At 40.0% G+C, this 19,808-nt stretch overlaps 2 protein-coding genes across 3 annotated transcripts in view; one reads left to right on the top strand and one right to left on the bottom strand.

The window, feature by feature from the left end:
• LOC110043671 (multidrug resistance-associated protein 1-like) overlaps positions 1 to 5,496 on the top strand; it is a 28,445-nt gene extending 22,949 nt beyond the window's left edge. For both annotated transcript variants that reach the window (XM_089294838.1, XM_089294839.1), the window contains 5 exons: positions 131 to 277; positions 1,325 to 1,483; positions 2,185 to 2,351; positions 3,109 to 3,303; positions 4,610 to 5,496. In XM_089294838.1, the coding sequence (XP_089150964.1) occupies positions 131 to 277; positions 1,325 to 1,483; positions 2,185 to 2,351; positions 3,109 to 3,303; positions 4,610 to 4,718 (777 nt within the window). In that variant the 3' untranslated portion in view covers positions 4,719 to 5,496. The remainder of the gene's footprint in view (positions 1 to 130; positions 278 to 1,324; positions 1,484 to 2,184; positions 2,352 to 3,108; positions 3,304 to 4,609) is intronic.
• An 11,036-nt stretch (positions 5,497 to 16,532) lies between these two features.
• On the bottom strand, positions 16,533 to 17,660 carry LOC110043672 (alpha-1A adrenergic receptor-like). Its single transcript, XM_020749151.2, has one exon. The coding sequence runs from the start codon at positions 17,658 to 17,660 to the stop codon at positions 16,533 to 16,535; it is 1,128 nt and encodes a 375-aa protein (XP_020604810.1).
• Positions 17,661 to 19,808: the final 2,148 nt, after the last annotated feature.

The following is a 19,808-nucleotide window of genomic DNA, read 5'->3' as shown; positions in this document are numbered from 1 at the left end:
CTTTGTTATACAGGCTTGCGCTAGTTGTTTCTTTGCATTTTTAAGTATTTTTAGTGAAACTTTGTCATGCATTAAAAGATCATTGTAAAAGAAAAGAACTGATAACACCATTTGCAATCCCAATTTATAGGCTGACTGGATCATTCCGAACCGTCGCCCTCCAGATGAGTGGCCTTACTCAGGGAAAATTGTAATGGAAGAGTTTGATCTGAAATACAGAGAAGGATTACCTCTTGCACTGAAACAGATCACCTGTGATATAAGACCAGGAGAAAAGGTACATTGATGAGAACTATGTAATTAAACTTCAGAAGGCAGAAATGAATTACACCTTGTTCTAACGGAACAATTCTTGAAAACGGAGCTTTATTGCTCCGGCTAGGCTTACCGTCCACACTAATCCGTCACGAAAACGGAGCTTTTCGAACACGGTCTTCAAACCGGGGGAATTTGAAAACGTCTGCTTTGCCTTTTAGTGTAGAGGGAAAACATTTTGAAAACAGAGCTTTTCGAAAACGATGAAGCTACGGTAATCATATTTCCTTGTCCAAGTTTTCCCTAAACACAAATCCAAAATGACCGGTGATTGTGGCGTTTTCAAATTCCTCCGGCGTTTTGTGAACGGAAAACATTTGATGCGTTTTCAGAGTGAAACCTCCGTTTTCAAATTCCTCCGGCGTATTGTGGACGGGGCACAATACAGATTGACTGTGCTGCAGTATTAAGTCAGATGAAAGAAAAATGCTTCTTTTTGCTTCTATTTCACCCGTTCAGTGGCCTCCACATTCACAACGCTACCATTTATTATATTTATTTATTGTAGCACATGATTTCGGCCATCAATAGGTATTGGGCAAAAACATATTAATTCTTCACGTTTAGCCAGGCGAAAACGGGGAAGGGGAAAGAATAGGGGGGCAAAAAAATCCCCCTCCTTCCATCCGAACTTGCCCCCCTCCCCCCCCCCCCCTCCCCACCCCCTTCTCCTTTGAACGCTTGTTATGCAGGTTATTCACGTTTTGAAACTTGCAAGGTATTTTTACCGTTTGTTTCTTTGTCTTGTTTGTTTACCTTATCTGCATGTAGCCAAATGGTTTGTGTGCTTCACTTTAAACTTTAGAACGTTAAACCAGGAGTGATTTTCAAACCACTTTGTAAGTAGGAGGGGGCGTTAAGATTTTCGGTTTTGCCGATTTGGCCAATTTTTGGTTCGGTTTTTCGCTTTTCGCTCTTAAAAACTGCGGTTTTTCGGTTTTGGTGTCTTGTCTTGTAATCATAAGCTCGTTATTTGTTGTAATTTGCTATAATGTTTTCTTCCCGACAGATCGGCATTGTAGGTCGTACAGGAGCTGGTAAATCGTCTTTAGCTTTAGCCTTGTTTCGTATTCTTGAGGGAGCTGGTGGTCGGATTGTCATTGATGGTGTTGATATCGCCACCATTGGACTCCAGGATCTTCGGTCACGCCTCACTATTATTCCACAAGTAAGGGACAGTTGCTTTGTGTAGACACGTACAGCGTGCTTACACTAGATTAGTTCACTTTCGTTACCTTTTGTGTCGTGTTTAAAGCGCTATCATATACGGTCACGGATTTCTACAGCTTTGGCGTGACACAAAACGAATAAAGCCATTCTTTTGTAATATCACATATTTGTGTAGGCACGTACAGCGTGCTGATACTAGATTAGTCCACTATTGTTTACTTTTGTTTCGTGTTCAAAGCGCCACCATTGAATTGCAGGATATACGGTCACGGCTTTCTACTGCTTTGGCGTGACGCAAAGCCTATAAAGTCATCCTTTGATGATATCACATAGACAGGGTGTTGCCATACATTTCAAATGCAATAGATGTGACATGTACTCAAACAGCGCCAACACAAAGCAAGAAATTAGTTCAAAACAAACAAACAAACAAACAACAACAACAAACAATAGAGAACCTAAAACCGGTTTCTTTCCTGCAAGAATTTCATTTTTTTATGGCCAAAGGTTGTGAAGTAGTATGCTAGTTTTTCTGTGGTCTTTTGTTAATTGGTATTTGTTCTGACTCCCCTGACCTTGTCCCTGGCAACAAGTTTTATTTATTGTGTTAATTAAAGAGTTCATCAATTGTACCCACTCCACGAGTGACAAAGTTATATTCGGCATAGCCTTAGTAATTTCAAGAACTTCTCCCAACAGGACCCCGTACTGTTTTCCGGAAACCTTCGGCTAAACCTGGACCCATTCAATAAGCACACTGATGAAGAACTGTGGCACGTATTGGATGTGAGCCACTTGAAGAACTTTGTTTCAGGGCTGAGCGAAGGACTGCAGTATGCAATAGCAGAAGGGGGAGAGAATTTAAGGTAATTTCTTAAAAAAGAGAAGGAAAAAACACACACACGCATTCATGGAGGTTTGGCAATTTCTTGTTCTTTGGTGAGTTGAAGATTTGCCTCGATAACCTAGAACAGAGCCTTTAGTAGGAACCGAGGCACTTTTCTATTTTTTTTTTTTTTCGTTTTTCTCTGTTTATAGTCATTATAAACACCCTAAATACCAAGGAAGAGAATTTAACCATGGACATTGCCTCATTCATGATTTTTTTTGTGGCTATGTCTCTGCTTTGTATGAGATTTCCTTTCAATAGTGCAGTAATGGGAACTGAGGTCGGCCTCGAATTGGATTTTTTTTGTATGTGTTGTTGGAACCAGTATGTGCTTACTTTATTTTGGTACTCTTTTCTCCATATTTTATGCATGTACTTTAGTATTTTATTTTTGTACGTATATACATAATTGTTTACTTTTATGTTTTCCTATTTATCTCCAATTTTGCTGAATTGATTTATTTATCGTTTCTTGCTACTGTCATTCTTTTCAACCTTTGCTTCTTTGCTTCTAACTTTGCATTATCCTTCTCCGCAACGGGCATACTTTCTACCTCAAGCACTTTGCTCCCTTTCAAGCCCCCTCCTTATGACCCATTCTTCATCCTCTCGTTCACAAATAGTAAAAGTTTACGATACAACGTCACACCCATTATAATGAGTCAAACGCTCAGTGGTCAGTTCCAATATCGCGCTTCTTTAGCAAGCAACTCAATGCAGCCTTTCCTCCACAGTGTTGGTCAGCGGCAGTTGGTGTGTTTAGCGCGTGCGCTGCTCCGTAAAAGTAAGATCCTGGTTCTCGATGAAGCCACGGCCGCGGTGGACCTGGAAACGGATGAGTTCATTCAGCAAACGATTCGGCGTGAATTCGCTGACCGCACAGTGTTTACCATTGCGCACAGGCTCAACACTATCATGGATTATGATAGGTAGGGATGAACTATCGTGGAGGTCCCTTTTGAGATGTAATTTGAGGCTAAGCCAGATTATGTTAAGAGACACTATTTAAAGCAATGGAAACCTACCTGTAAAAGAAGTGATCTGGCTTGTTTTTTGTTTTGTTTTGTTTTGTTTTTTTGTTTTATTTTTGGCTTTTTTTGGTTACTATCTTGGTGCATTGATTGAAGCTGCAAATGGGTGTTATATGGGAGAATGCAGGCGTTATTTGGGGGAACGCAGGCACTAAGTTTTTGATCTCGAATTGTGTCCTCGTTTTTTGGAAAATCACTAAACACTAATTACATTTTACTGTCCCTTCATTCACTTAATATCATCATTTTAGTATCCTAGGAGCAGTTCGTTAGTAAACGAAGATACGTAGTCATAATTTTATTACCATTCTGGTAATTCTGGTAGCTTACTCCGAAATCTCTGATGGTTGAATGACGTATTGTCCATAAAACCTGTCAGATTGCAGTAAACCAAATGTTCGAATTAGTGTCAGGCAAAATTCTCTCTCTGCCGCGGAGTGAGACTGGAAAAATGCTTACAGTTATATCTGCAGTTGAAAAGAATTCAATCATTGAGGAGTATTAATACTTGCTAAGAAAAGCGGAGTTAGTCCCCAGCGTAAAAAGCGACTAAACTGACGAGTTTCCCGCATGTTCTATTACTTACATTCGGACTGGTCAGCACCGCCACCCTTTGACAGTAAGGAGTTTTAGCGATGACGAAGGCGACGGCGGAGGTTACGTCTTGTAAAAAATGAATTTATGTTTTACCTTCGAATGTCCCAGCTGTGAAGATCTGTTCAGTACGCCTATCGGTCTAAAATCTTGCTCAGGCTAACATGCACCGACAGCGTTCAATTCCAAAAGAAGATACGAAAAATTAGCCATTGCGGTTCTCGTTCTCCAAAATACGTAGAATTTTGTCATTTCACGTTGTTGTTTTGCAGAGGACGGCAAAGAAATGTACAAAGATTCAAACGCACGTGCACAGCTATTGTTTTGCTCGTTAAACCTTTTGTTTGGTGACAGTCTCGCCGCCGTCGCCGTCGTGGTTTGCTAAAACTCCCTAGTTTGTCCGGTAAGGGTGTTTGTAGCAGGTTATCCTGTTGCCAAGGTAACCTGTTATGTCAAGAAGACTTCCAAAACATGTTCACCAATGATTGGGCATTCGGGTGATACCAGTATATTTATATAATAAAGTAATAAAGTATGATGGTAATAATGTGTCAAATTATATGGATTATAAAACTGCAGTAATCACTAATTAACTATGTTCTAACTGCAGGGTCTTGGTTCTGGATAGTGGCTCCATCGTTGAGTTTGACTCGCCTACAAACTTACTGAGTCGTGACGGACTGTTCAAGAAACTGGCACAAGATGCACGACTGGCATGAAACACGCCTCAGCTTCTGTTGAGTGATGAGGACAGCAACATTGTAACACGCCATTGTATGATAGACTACAAGCATTACAAATAACTTGCGGAAGAACGCGAAGCAACGGGAGCCACACGTGTTTACCTTCTTGATGGAGGAAAAAGATGACAGTGAGGGTCATCCTAAGTTTCGCTTTCTCAGTATAATAACCCTTTGGAGCCCAGTGTCCGATATATCAGACGGCAGGGTAGCCTACAGTTCCTTTAATCAGCAGTCTGCCCCTTAGTCATTACCATTCCCTAAACGGCTATTTTCACAAAAAACACAAATGGAATATCGCCATCCTGATTGTTTCCAATACCGTGGCGTAATTACGAGGTGTTCAAACAGTCGGACCTCTCCCGACTTAAAAACAAAACAAAACAAAACAAAACAAAACAAAACAAAACAAAACAAAACAAAACAAAACAAAACAAAACAAAACAAAACAAAACAAAACAAAACAAAACAAAACAGAACACACACATACAAAAAAAACAAGCAAACAAACAAACAAACAAAACAACAATATGTCAAAACCTCTTCTGACAAGCGTCTCCATACTTTGCACTCCTCTGTACTACGGACAGTTATCTTTGTCCCAGAGAAACCAGAGTTCATTCAAAGTGAATTCGAATTAAAATCATTACTACCTCCATATATATTGGAACACTCATCTCTGCCCTTTAAGTGTTCGTATTGAAAAGGTTTCACTGTACTACTTTCTTATAAATATATAAAGGTATAGTTTGTTCCAGTTGTTTGGTTTTGAACCGATCCGGCTTTTGTAAGTACAGTATAAGTTGTATTTTATTTACCCGATAAAGAACCCAGACGGCTCGTACTCTGGTTGGAACAGTCGGTTGCGCAGTCATCAAGTCATTCTCATGTTACCAATAAAAAAAAGAAAGAAAAAAGCTTGGCGAAATGCGTGTTGTTTCCCCGGTGTCGGCTTCAACCAGAGTTTAAACAGAGACCAAGAGATTATGATCCTTGCAGAGACCCATGTAACAATGACTTTGTCTTGTCATATTACTTGAGCGTTTTTTTTTTCTTTCTTTCTTTCTCAAGTTCTTAAGAACGGCTGACTGTTAGGATCGAGAACCGCCGCTCAACGACCCATTTGGCAAATCGCTCATATTTTGCCCAAAGATACCCTTAGGTGACCTAATTCTAAAAATCATATTTCAAGGTTCCAGCGAATTTTTATTTTTCAGAAATTCGCGAAAATTTGAAAGCGCGGTCAAAGTGCGGTTTTTCGTGTAATAAAATGACCGAAATAAGGTGCGAGGACGAAGCGCTGGTAAAGTCTTAAAATAAATTCAATTGACTTCAAACTTCACACAAATGTGGAACAACCACTCTAATTTATTCCTCGTTTTAAACTAATCTCAGAGATGTTGATATAGTGGTTTTCCGAACCATTTTAAAAACACCTATGAAGCGTGTGAAAAATAACGGCAAAATATAGGTCATGTTTAACAGCGTAAAAATGCATCTGGTACCTCACTTTCCGATTATTTTACTTTACAGCCTAGAAATATCATTATTAAACATATATCATGCCAAGTTTCATGCTCGAACTCGCAGTATTTCCCTTTGAGAAAAACGAAAATCTATGTCAATGTGTCGGGCGCAAATAACACAATAATTATACACGAACAAGAGACAAATCAGTTTCAACGGCGAAAGTAAAAGGCCATCATTCATTAAAATCCCGTCAATTCACTGCTATCAGTAGAAACATAATGTCCACTACATAGAAACTGTTTTTAGACGTTTTCGAAACATTGCGCGTTAACTTTGTTTAATTTCCTGTCCGCCGTCATGTCTAGTCTGTCATCGCGTGTATTTCATTAATGTAAACAACACTCTGAATGGTTTTCACGACAAACGCAAGAGATTTCCTGTAACCTTAATGTTTTCGGTTCACCAAAACGCTTTAAGTTCGTTATGACACAATAATGGGTCAACTTGGAATGCTGTTTAGCATTAAGGACGTTAAAGGACTGTAAATTAATCGAGTTGAAATATCTTGAAGCAAATCAAAATCGCGCCCTTATTCTAATTTGGCAAACAGCCGACCTCCGTTCAAGTTCAAGAAGTCGAGAGGTTAATTCGGCAATGTATTACCGGTACAACAACAAAATCAAACCGCGGTCATCAAAAGTGTAAGTTTAAAAGTGTAGTGGCAAGTCCCAAATAAATTTCGCCTTTCTAAAATGGAAACAAGAAGTGAAACGCTCTGACCCGAAACAAATAAACAAAATATTAATACGACTAATTTAATCCGAAAATGTTACAGGAAACATACCTAAAAGCCGTCGATTCCCCTCAATACCACTCCACACTGCCTTAAAGAGCCCAAGCTTTCTGCTGTAAGAATCAGGGGCCTCAGGAATCTGTTTTTATCATATCGGCAACCATGCTGCGTGGCTGATATTCGAGACTCAGTAAAAGTTGTCACACAACCGTACGAGCAGCCCAGTCACGCTTTCACTGCTCTTGCGCAAATGTTCCACATTTCGCAATTTACATAAACCGATTACAAGTTTAAAGTAGTGACAGTAGATTGAAATGCGCTTCTTAAAGCTGACCTATCCAGGAGCAATTATTTCTCGTTCTTGAATGGCTCTTAGTTGTAGCTACAGTCGGAAGGGGAGGGGGGGGGGGGGGGGGGGGGGGGGGGGAGGGGGTACTCCTGGAAATTTCGGATATCTGTACGCCGTGGAAGATTAAGTGGTCTCCAGCTCTTAACGCCAACACTGACACACCAGATGATTCTCGAAGTATCACAGGGATCACTAAGCTAAATAATTTTGAGTTTAGCTCCGCTGAGTCAATTACCTGTTGGCGCGCATATTGCATTGACCGTGGACAGGTGGAAAAACAGTTAAACAGGAAAAGCCTGGTGCACATTGTAATTTAGCGTTGTTCAACACGCAATCGGTCAGGTTGTAATGCTAATCGTATTTGACAGAATCTCAAGTTTTCTTTCGACACATACTGGGGTGACATACTCCTAGATGGGTGTGACCGGGAGCCATGAGTCAAGTCAGTCAACTCGCAAAGCTTAACAGAAGAGTGATAGTGAACCACTGGTGGAAGGACTGCAGATTGTCCCTACGCTTTACCCTGATAGGCCTCTGTTTTATTCTAATGAACTGATGCTGTGACAATAATACTATTTAGCTTTACGAACATACTAATTGTCAAGGGTTTCTTTTGCAATGTAGTCAGACATCGCTCTTTCTTTATTTCTGCTGGAAACATCATTCTCTAAAGGAGACTTCAGGTCATTTTCTAAAAAGGCACGAACACTGCGACCCCAACATCGGTGCCATTATCAACGGGTGTGACCGAGAAAGCGTCTGGTGATGCTTCCATGGATAGTAACCATGCATGGCAGGGGTGTATTAATGTCTTCAAGGCAGCTGCATTCGTGTCTTTCATAGCCTGTCCACTTTAGAGAGGCACTTGTCTCTGGAGAAATATACTCAGTCACTGGAGAGACATTCCCTTATGGACTTAGCCAAAATGTGCTACAAACCCTGCTTGGAGCAAGCGTTGGCGCGTTACTCAAAGCCACAATAGGTCACCAAGAAGCCCTTGTTGTTTCAAAAGAGGGTTGGGCTCTCAGGGCTGTCAGTGACAAGCAGCAATCGTATCTTATGGCAAAATTCCGCACTGGTCAAACGACAGGCCGAAAGCTTGACGCCGAAATGGTGGCGCGGGAAATGCGCAGAGCCCAGGATCCTTATAATATTCGTCTTTTTCAGGTGCTAGTTTTTAGGGGCGGGGAGGATCGTTAAATTTTTGTAGAGAGGGAGAGGGAGTAGAGGAGGAAGACCCTTTAGAGGAAAAACTCATGGCCGAATCGTCTCAACCTCGTTCCCAGGGTCTCTCATCTTACCGCACCCTGGAGCGTACTCCAGTCGGGTGGTAAGATGAGAGACTCTAGGAACGAGGTTTGAATCACCCTTTTGATTTGAGTCACCCTTTCCAAATTCGCTGCAACGATTAATTTACCTTTATCGACTTAAAATTAGATGATCTAATGCATTTTGTTTCCGACACTGCGCGTAGACGCAGCGCAACAGTGCCTTAACAAACTAATCACTCTAGAAAATCTGAAAACATAGATCTCCCAAACAGCTTACTTTCCTGAAAATAGTTTTTCACAAAGAACTACTTATTTATGATTATTTTATACTGCAAAAGAAACCCTTGACCATTAGCATGTTCATAAAGCTAAATGGCATCATTGTCACAGCATCAGTTCATTAGAATAAAACAGAGGCCTATCAGGGTAAAGCGTAGGGACAATCTGCAGTCCTTCCACCAGTGGTTCACTATCACTCTTCTGTTAAGCTTTGCGAGTTGACTGACTTGACTCATGGCTCCCGGTCACACCCATCTAGGAGTATGTCACCCCAGTATGTGTCGAAAGAAAACTTGAGATTCTGTCAAATACGATTAGCATTACAACCTGACCGATTGCGTGTTGAACAACGCTAAATTACAATGTGCACCAGGCTTTTCCTGTTTAACTGTTTTTCCACCTGTCCACGGTCAATGCAATATGCGCGCCAACAGGTAATTGACTCAGCGGAGCTAAACTCAAAATTATTTAGCTTAGTGATCCCTGTGATACTTCGAGAATCATCTGGTGTGTCAGTGTTGGCGTTAAGAGCTGGAGACCACTTAATCTTCCACGGCGTACAGATATCCGAAATTTCCAGGAGTACCCCCTCCCCCCCCCCCCCCCCCTCCCCTTCCGACTGTAGCTACAACTAAGAGCCATTCAAGAACGAGAAATAATTGCTCCTGGATAGGTCAGCTTTAAGAAGCGCATTTCAATCTACTGTCACTACTTTAAACTTGTAATCGGTTTATGTAAATTGCGAAATGTGGAACATTTGCGCAAGAGCAGTGAAAGCGTGACTGGGCTGCTCGTACGGTTGTGTGACAACTTTTACTGAGTCTCGAATATCAGCCACGCAGCATGGTTGCTGATATGATAAAAACAGATTCCTGAGGCCCCTGATTCTTACAGCAGAAAGCTTGGGCTCTTTAAGGCAGTGTGGAGTGGTATTGAGGGGAATCGACGGCTTTTAGGTATGTTTCCTGTAACATTTTCGGATTAAATTAGTCGTATTAATATTTTGTTTATTTGTTTCGGGTCAGAGCGTTTCACTTCTTGTTTCCATTTTAGAAAGGCGAAATTTATTTGGAACTTGCCACTACACTTTTAAACTTACACTTTTGATGACCGCGGTTTGATTTTGTTGTTGTACCGGTAATACATTGCCGAATTAACCTCTCGACTTCTTGAACTTGAACGGAGGTCGGCTGTTTGCCAAATTAGAATAAGGGCGCGATTTTGATTTGCTTCAAGATATTTCAACTCGATTAATTTACAGTCCTTTAACGTCCTTAATGCTAAACAGCATTCCAAGTTGACCCATTATTGTGTCATAACGAACTTAAAGCGTTTTGGTGAACCGAAAACATTAAGGTTACAGGAAATCTCTTGCGTTTGTCGTGAAAACCATTCAGAGTGTTGTTTACATTAATGAAATACACGCGATGACAGACTAGACATGACGGCGGACAGGAAATTAAACAAAGTTAACGCGCAATGTTTCGAAAACGTCTAAAAACAGTTTCTATGTAGTGGACATTATGTTTCTACTGATAGCAGTGAATTGACGGGATTTTAATGAATGATGGCCTTTTACTTTCGCCGTTGAAACTGATTTGTCTCTTGTTCGTGTATAATTATTGTGTTATTTGCGCCCGACACATTGACATAGATTTTCGTTTTTCTCAAAGGGAAATACTGCGAGTTCGAGCATGAAACTTGGCATGATATATGTTTAATAATGATATTTCTAGGCTGTAAAGTAAAATAATCGGAAAGTGAGGTACCAGATGCATTTTTACGCTGTTAAACATGACCTATATTTTGCCGTTATTTTTCACACGCTTCATAGGTGTTTTTAAAATGGTTCGGAAAACCACTATATCAACATCTCTGAGATTAGTTTAAAACGAGGAATAAATTAGAGTGGTTGTTCCACATTTGTGTGAAGTTTGAAGTCAATTGAATTTATTTTAAGACTTTACCAGCGCTTCGTCCTCGCACCTTATTTCGGTCATTTTATCACACGAAAAACCGCACTTTGACCGCGCTTTCAAATTTTCGCGAATTTCTGAAAAATAAAAATTCGCTGGAACCTTGAAATATGATTTTTAGAATTAGGTCACCTAAGGGTATCTTTGGGCAAAATATGAGCGATTTGCCCAATGGGTCGTTGACCGGCGGTTCTCGATCCTAACAGTCAGCCATTCTTAAGGGTAAACGGGGGTTATTGAATGTAGTATCTTTGGAGTATGTTCTCACTCATTCTCGAAGTTATAGCTAATGTTTAAAATGTTAAGTATAATTATGTTGCCGTTCCAAACTTTAACAAGCCAGGATCAAAATATGCGATGTCTTTTTCCCTATTTCAGACCTGACCCAAATAACCAAGACCAGCTTGTGCTTGCGTGAACATCTGAGGAAAAAAATTTCAGCGCGTTAAATTTCCGTCGTTAATTAAACCACACTTCTTCAAGAGATAAATAATGACTTTTTTTTTAACCTTAGTTTTAACCTTAGTTTAGAGAGTTGTGCCTATGGGCTAAAGAGCAGAAACCACTCCCTGTTTCAGACCAAAACAGCTTAAAAACCAAAAGCATTGGCACCACACAAATTTATAACTAATTTAAGGGGAGTACTTGCTCCATTCGATCGACCTAGAGGTTCTTATAAAATCGCAGCAGTAAGGATTCTTGTCAGAAACGTACTAGCTAGGCACCTTACTTTCTCTAAAAAGAAGAAAGTGCTGGCGTTTTTAAGGTCCATCTTAGAGGACGAAGTAAATTCCATAGTGGAATATGATCGTACGATGTCATTTTGAGTATAATCGTCCAAATATTACAGAAATTTCTGACGTTTCGCTCCAAACGGGAAAAGAGGAGCAGCTCTTAAGTCACTCCGCAAATTCCGAACGTAGGTGAATGAGGATTCCACCAGGACCAAGAAAACTGCGGTATCTTGAAGTGGCTGCTAAGGTGCCCTTAAAGCGGGTACAGTTTGTTAGCCTATGCAATTCACTCTGCAGAAATTTGTATCTTCTCTTCTCTGTATTTGCATTTGTTTTCCAGTCACCTTTCCTTGCATCCTTTCTTTTGTATTTCTCCTTCCCCCTCCCCCCGCCCCACCCCCATCACTTTTCTGATTGTCCGTTCATAATCAGCCTTAGGAAAGCTGCGAAAACCCGCCGTCATGACAATCCGGTTCAACAGGAATTAAGTAACTTGATAACAAACCACACACGGGCGATACAAACAGCACGCGACTTAAACAGCAATCACGATCGGATTTGGACAAGCAAAGAAGTGGATCGATTTTGGAGTGTATAACAACCGTACCTGGTTAAGCTAATGAGCCATGAAATGCTGTCACCAGATTCAAGCATCGATTTCGCCTTCCCGAACCCGGCGAACGAGAAGCGGAAATTTTGGTTGAATGGATCGCACCTAAAGTCTCCAGATCTCTTGCCAAGACATTTTAGTGCATTGTCTTGTGGCCTGGTAGTACAGGAAGAGCTGACAGACTTAATAGTGAACTATATTAGTCTACAATTATTATAATATTATGCTGTTTTCCATCCCAGTAAGGTCCAAGGAAATTTAAATGTGTTTTGTAGTTATCAAAATAAATTTTGAACTTTTTTTAAGCAATGAAAATTTATTTTGAACATTTTGTAACAATGGTAATTACTCTCTAAGATTTCTGTTAATTAACCGTAAAGAAAATATAATGATCGTTAGTCGCCAAAACACCAAAATATTAACCGTTAACCGTCAAACCACCACACTATGTTGAGACCCTCTTCTGAAATGCTGGGAATAAATGGGGGTTGTTATAAGGGCTATGAATCTAACTTCCGGTTCATTGGAAGCCTGAAAAATAATTCGGGGAGCGCGAAACTGAAGACTTTGGAGAGTGAAGCGATCGGGTCGGGACGTGCTCTCCGGGAGCCTGTTTGCAGGCTAGTTCATTGTTTCATTACTACTCACTTTTCCCTTCTTTCTGCATAGTTGCCTGAAAGGGATGCGTTAGACATCTGTACTTGAGCTCAATGAAGAAGAGTCTTACATAGAAAGAAATGTTTTATTGAGAGAGAAGCGAACAAATACAGCCTTTTTAATGAGCCAGAATAAAGGGTTTATAGTTAATATATATTGTATAAAATAAAGCGAGTGGAAATTGGACGTAATTTTTTTTTTCTATCAGTAAAACACTTTCATTAACCCTTTGAATACCAACTACGCATATATGCGTAATTAATGGTCGTGCTCTTTGTACCACTTGTGACGTCATCAATTTAACTGTCATCAGATATTCTTGATCTGCAGATAGTAATACTAGGCCAGGCCTTTCCGTACAATGGTCAGGTTAAGATATCGACGACATTCCGACGTCACAAATCGAAAAACCAAGTTATCAGTTGTGGTGCAAAAACGGTGGTAAAATGGTCCACTACGCCTATGATTGATTAGGTCCATTTCTAGGCTTTGCCCGTAATTAACATCCAGCTTTTCACGGCAGTCCAAATTTTGGCTTATGAGTATGCCCGGAATTGAAATATTGCTCAATTTTGTACCTAATCCTCGAAAATTCTCTCCTTTTAGTAAAAAAAAAGCTTTCTTAGCAAAACTTAGGCTTAGTTAGCGTCATGGCAGCTAAAAAACCTGACTAAACTGTTAAAAACGGTATTTTTTGGCCAAAGTTTGGTATTCAAAGGGTTAAAGTTATTTTTGTAAGCTAGAAGCTTGCTTATAAAAAGATGTTTTACGATGCAGAAAACTCCTGGAAATACTACTGGTATTTTACAGCTTTGCGCTGCATAGAGTGGTTAATGCTTGTGTACTTATTTAATAACTGTTAAGTTTAATATCCTTCTGGTAATAAAGAAGGAAAATTTTAAAGAATTCAAGAGTAATCTACTTCCGACTTTTTCAAAGAGCGCACAATGCCAATGAAATAATCGAAAAAATAAAGAGCTAATCGATTTGAATACGCAACGTGTGGGCGGGGAAATTTTTGAATCCGAAAAGAAAAAATTGCGGATTCAAAAATATCCAGATACGTGTGGACGGGGCCTGAGTTCACGATGTTTAAAGGAGCTCAGTCACAGTTTGCACATTTTGAAAAGTTTAGCCTAAATTTTTCAAATTCGTCGTTTGCAATCCGTGTCAATCTTCGTCATCCTTGACCATCTTTGTTCCTTTATGGTTTATTATTATCTCTTTGATGTTTTTCTATCTTAGTAAACCATTATTTTCAGATTTCCTTCCATTTAAAGGAGATTTTGTACGTGGCCAAAAAAAGGCAAAACACTCTGACTGAGCTCCTTTAAGCCTAAAGGAAGGAGAAACCTCGAGTACAAGTATTTTTTAAACGGTATTACCTTCTATTTATGCTAAAATATTGAGAACTTCTACCAAACAGCAGAAATTAAATTAACACCTCCAATAATTCGTTTTTGCACTGTCGCCTACTCTTTAACGCTTTTGTGGGATAACGTTTCTCGCAGCAGCTGCATTTGCATTGTTTGCAAGTCAGTGTTTTGTTCGTTGTAGTGTAAGCCTTAGTTCTTCGTGCCTGTTCTTGTGCACCGATCAATACACGTATTTACCTAGAATTTGCGACAAGCACGGAAACCTTCTAAAAACGCAAAATTCCCTTGTCATCTTAAGTAACTCGTGCTAAAATGTTTTAGATGAACTTCAAATGCCTGACAATCGACTTTTAGCAAACTTTTCAGTAGATTTTCAAGTCGCAAATGTCTGTCGCTTTCCCCAAAACCGGTCGCTCACAATATTCGCATTTCCAACAAGAACAAAAAGATTCAGTATTTCCTGTAAAGCAAACGTGCGAGGAACTAAGACTACAATTAATTGAAGAGGAAATTAAAAGTGTATTTAAAGTCATTAAATATAACTTTAGAAAACCATCATGATTACTAAAGAAAACAGAATAATTCTTCTCAGTCAAACATTTAAATCAGCATACATTTATTAATCGCTATATATGTTTATCACAAACTCAATTCTACAAGATGATACAAATTGGACATTCACCTAACCGGACGTCAATGTGCGCCAGAAAAGCAAAACCTCTGTCTTACATTGTAGGAGTTTTACGCAGTATTTACATATTGTCAACAAAACAGTTGCCAAGCAAACCATTTTTGCACTTTGCCTACAAAGTCTTTCCTTCTTGCATCGGTTTAATTACTATGCTAAAATTTTCTTGTGAGAAGAAAAAAAATCCCTTAATAAACATTCTAAAATGCCACAATTTCTGTGCCAACAAATAAAACCAAAAATCTCTTTTTGGTATCAAAGGGCCGACACCGAAATGTATATTTACACACGATAAGCTATTTTTTTTTGTTGTTTACATGGGAACATATTTTATACGAATATCGAGTCTGAAACTTGGGAAATTTAAGAATATTTTTAGAATTAGTCCGAGGCTAAGATTTTGAAAAGAATACAATTTGTGCACCTGAAAATTTGCAAATTCAATAAAATTGTATTTTTTCAATTAAACAGCAGAACTAGCCAAAAAGAAAAAAGCACTAAGCGTATATTTCGGATTCTAATAACCCTGACTTTTGCAAGAAGTTATGTGTGTCATATTAGGTTCTAATCTTAGAAATTCACAGGAATAATTTCAGCTTAAAATCGGCGGAAAAATCAGAATATTCAGTCTGGGCCGGAAAAGAAATATTATTATAAAAGAAGAGTGTAGCCAATGAACTTTTAAGTATTTACAACTGTAAATTCGCGCCAGACGTATTTTGTACATAGCCCCAGCCCGACGAAATCAGTTTCTTCTTTATAACTCCACTACGAGAAACTTTAAAGATTTTCCCCAGTTCCAACTTTAATTTCTTCCTCGTTATTTGCAAATTTTCATATAGTTTCAATACATACATTATCTTTTAGCTCCAAGAATAGCAAAGATGCACGATAATCGGTACATTCGTAAATGGACGGGATTTTTTCTTTCAAACCGGGGAAACCACAGGAAACCATAATAACGATAACACTTAAGTTTCGGACGGACTTTCAACCAAGAAAGTTAAAAGGAGTGACTTAGCTTCTCGGCCGCCTATTCGCGAAGAATGATATAATTATATTTTGGTACCTTTTTGCACAGGTACAATTTGCTGAAATTCTTTGTGTTGCAGGCATGATTCAGGAGACAGTAAATTAAAATAACACTTAATCTTCCAAGTGTCCGCCTGGAGGGTTAATGTCATTTATACGTTGATTCTCGTGTGGATCACGCAGGAGGCTGTGATGAGTATCGTATAAAATAGTTTGTCTCGCGTTTGGACAGCCTTTAGCAAAGTTCACGGAATGTTGTAGAATCGCAGTATTTCGATTTTGACGTACTACCAAGGCCATGCTTCTTCTTCTTCTTCTTCTTCTTCTTCTTCTTCTTTTTTTTTTTTTTTTGGCCATGCTCGCTGAACCTTGATCCAAATTCACATCGTTCGGCCCTTCGAATCTACCTTACTTTATTGTATATCCCTGGCCACTTTCACCGAGGATTGTTACGGTTTCTAAAGAGATAAACGAGGATGGTTTCTGCAGAGGAAAATCGAGGAGGTTGTTGTCGTGGCATCACGTGTGGGAGCCGACAGGGATCGTGTAAACATTATTTCATGACATATTCCGGGACCACCTGAAGCCACTGCTAGACCACAGGATTTTGTTCTTGCCAACAAGCGGGTCGGTCTGATCGCGTTGTGTAGCCCCGGAGTGTCTTCCACTATATATGCACCAAGCGCTTCGTCTGACATATCCCACTGCACCAACTGTCGGATGCCTCGCTGGAGGTTTTCGTATTCGTAATAGTTCTAACATAGCGTTCCTGAAGCGGAGATCTCTACAGCAGTAGAGCAAAGGATTCACCAGAGAATTTAACTGAATCAGTGTCTCCCACAACAGGAAAGAGGTACTTGTGTGAAGGACTGGGAAAACCTCACCTAAGCTAAACAGAACAACTGCTGGGAGAAACGAGAAAACTAATGCACCTGTTAGCATGGCAGCCGTCTTAGCAATTTTGGCTTCGAGTTTGGCTTTTATTAGTGAGGTGACTCGGCTGATTTCGCTTATGTTACGTTTGCGTATACCACGGTACACCGTGAAGTAGAAAGAAAAGATAAGAATTAAGGCAACTGCTGCACATACGCACCACACCACGTAAGTCTTTTCGGAGGTCATAACGTCCACATTCAACATTTCCATTATGAGAGCAGGAACTGTTAGAAATATTGCCAAGAACCATGCGATTATCACTAGTCTTTTGACCAGGCTTTTGGAGACCAAAACATTGTACTCCCTCCATTTTGTCACCGCCACGTACCTATCCCAGGCAATCGCAGTCAAATGATACAAGGATCGCATCGAGAGACAATACATCGAGTAAACATTAAATATGTCTAACAAACAAACATGGTCAAGCCAAACCTGGTGGACAACTAACAAGCCAATGGCGGCTGATAAGGGAAGATTTACAGCGCCTACCAGAAGATCAGCAATCGCTAGGCTAAACAACAGGGTGGTCCAGGGATTTTGCAGCTCTTTCCTCTGCTTTACTGCTATGATGACAGAGATGTTCAAGATTACGGTCGGGGGGGAAGTAATGCATGTGATGCCGAGCAAAATCCAAGGAAACGTTGTACCATCGAGGTCCCACAGTAAGTTGGGTGCGTACGGGCAAGAAAAGAACATTGACCTGAACTCAGTAGCCAGAATAGAGGTTGTTTCTGTGTCATTTAAGGCCATGTTGATGCAAAATAACTTGCAAAATGTATACGAGAGAATTGGTGCGTTTTCATCTGCCACTGAAGAATTGGCTTTGATTACGGATGAGCTCTTTAAGCTTTTTTTGTATGCGTTAGCCAGTGTTTCCGTCACAGCCTAAATGATCTTTTATACTCGCACGATCGTTCCAATAACCGTATAGAAATTTTTTAGTCTTTCTTGAGCAAGATTATCGCTTTTAACCAATCACAAGGCGTTCTTTCTTTAGCAATTTACTGCCATTTCCTGTAACTGCTCATGGCACACTTGTCCCAAATTTGCTCTTTTGTACTGCTCACTAGTCTTTGTTAAAAAATTTAAAAAAGTAGGATTTGGTGACGTATAGCATGACAAAGGGCAGCCCTTACTTAGCTTCCCTCCTCGACCGTTACTTCATTCGTATTTCATTTCCCCTTGGCTATCAACAATTTGGAATAAGTGATGAGTTGTCGGAAGTCTTAGCGGCGTAGGTTCTGTTTTACAAAAGTTACTAGAACACCGTGAATGATTTACGTCTACTAATGTTATGGAAAATTGTCCTTCAATTGAAAAATGGCAGAGAGAATTCGGAAAAATTGTCACTCGATCTGAAGAAAGTCTGAAAATAAGAACACACTTCAAATGGGGGTGACTCGAAATAGAAATAGGTTTGAAATAGAAAACTTTAGGCTATCGGACATAGGAAAACGAGTTATGCTTTGAACGCTTTCGAGAATGGCGAAGGGGTTACATATCCCTGGCTGTGAACAATAACTCCCTGCCGAAGGGCCAAAGATAGAAGACCCTAGCTCCCTGTATCAACTTTCTGTAGACAATTCTACCAGACGTTTACAGAGCATAAACTTTTTATCTTAACGAAATTCCTAGGAGACGTGATTTAAAATTTGAAAACTTGTTCTATTCTTCTGTATATCAATATGCAAGCGAAACTCATTAGGCTTTTCAGGTACCAGGTCTCGTTCGCAGCTCTCAGGTCGCGCAATGGCTGAAGCCTGGAGGAGACTGTCTTGCACCAAGCCTCATATTGATGTAGAGGCAATTGTCAACTGGTCAGCGGGAGACGATATGGAGAGCTCAACCCTTATAATGGGTATAGGCAACACAGCGGTCAAACGTCTGCGCATGTGCGAGCAATGGAGCGACTAAAAGGCCATTCTCGTCCCCAGTGCTACTCGTCTTAAAATGTCGTTTCTCCGACCATGTGACCAAAAGAAACGGAGGCTCTGGGGACGAGAATGCTAAAAGGCGGTCAAAATATTTTCATGACATTGTTCTTTTCGTGGGTCATCGGCATCCTATAAATGACATTTTCCTCGTTATTTATATATTTGCTTATGTTTTAGCCTGTACAACGAGAGCTAACAGAAATAAGAGTTAAAAATTGTGCTACCTTCTGCTTGTTGCAGTTCTTTTTTTTCCGCGGTATGTATTTTCCGTGCTCCTTGAATTTTTTGTCCGCCTACACTTTGCATTTAGTGCACCAGTTTTTTCCAGGTTTGTAGTTTAGAAAAGATTTTCCCACTTGGTCAAAGACCAGGTACAGGCGGTTTGGGATCGGTATTTTGGCCAGTTATGCCCCAATGACGATGGACATGAACATCGTTTGTCGTTTCGATTCATCTCGTTCCTGTGCTTCAGACAAATCCTGGATCCAGATGGAATCCCCACAGTCCTTGCCAAAATTTTTCCAGCTCGTCTGAGCGAGGCCGAATCACTGCAATTGTCTTTTTCTTCTTCCATTTTTCCTTCTTTTACACACCGTTTGTCGTCCGTTTCCGGCGTCATGCATCGTATGATTAATAAAAACAAATAAAAATATACTACGCCGTCGGTTCGTATGACACGGGTTTTCAAGACTTATAAACTTTTTTGGTAAAGCTCAAAACAAAATGGTAAATCAGCAGAATACCGGTAACTCAATAAACTTGGTGTCGTTTTCGAAAAGCTCCATTTTCGTGACGGATTAGTGTGGACGGTTGGGCTAACCGCAGAAATAAAGCCAAATTTTCAAATTTTTCCGGCGTAGAGCGGACCTTGCACTTTGACGTGGGATTTAGTTGTGCTCGTGCAAAACTTTACAGCTTCAAAAATTAACTTCTGTTAAAAATTTAGCATCGCTTCTTCAAGAGA

The sequence above is a fragment of the Orbicella faveolata genome, unplaced genomic scaffold, assembly GCF_042242905.1.
Source record: "Orbicella faveolata isolate gen_17 unplaced genomic scaffold, um_ofav_v1 contig_25, whole genome shotgun sequence".
Taxonomy (NCBI): Eukaryota; Metazoa; Cnidaria; class Anthozoa; order Scleractinia; family Merulinidae; genus Orbicella; species Orbicella faveolata.
Note: the sequence above shows the minus strand (reverse complement) of the source record. Positions and strands in the feature narration are given on the sequence as shown.

Bases quoted from the DNA above. Each gene is read 5' to 3' on its own strand.
- LOC110043672 (XM_020749151.2), bottom strand. From the start codon at position 17,660: ATGGCCTTAAATGACACAGAAACAACCTCTATTCTGGCTACTGAGTTC.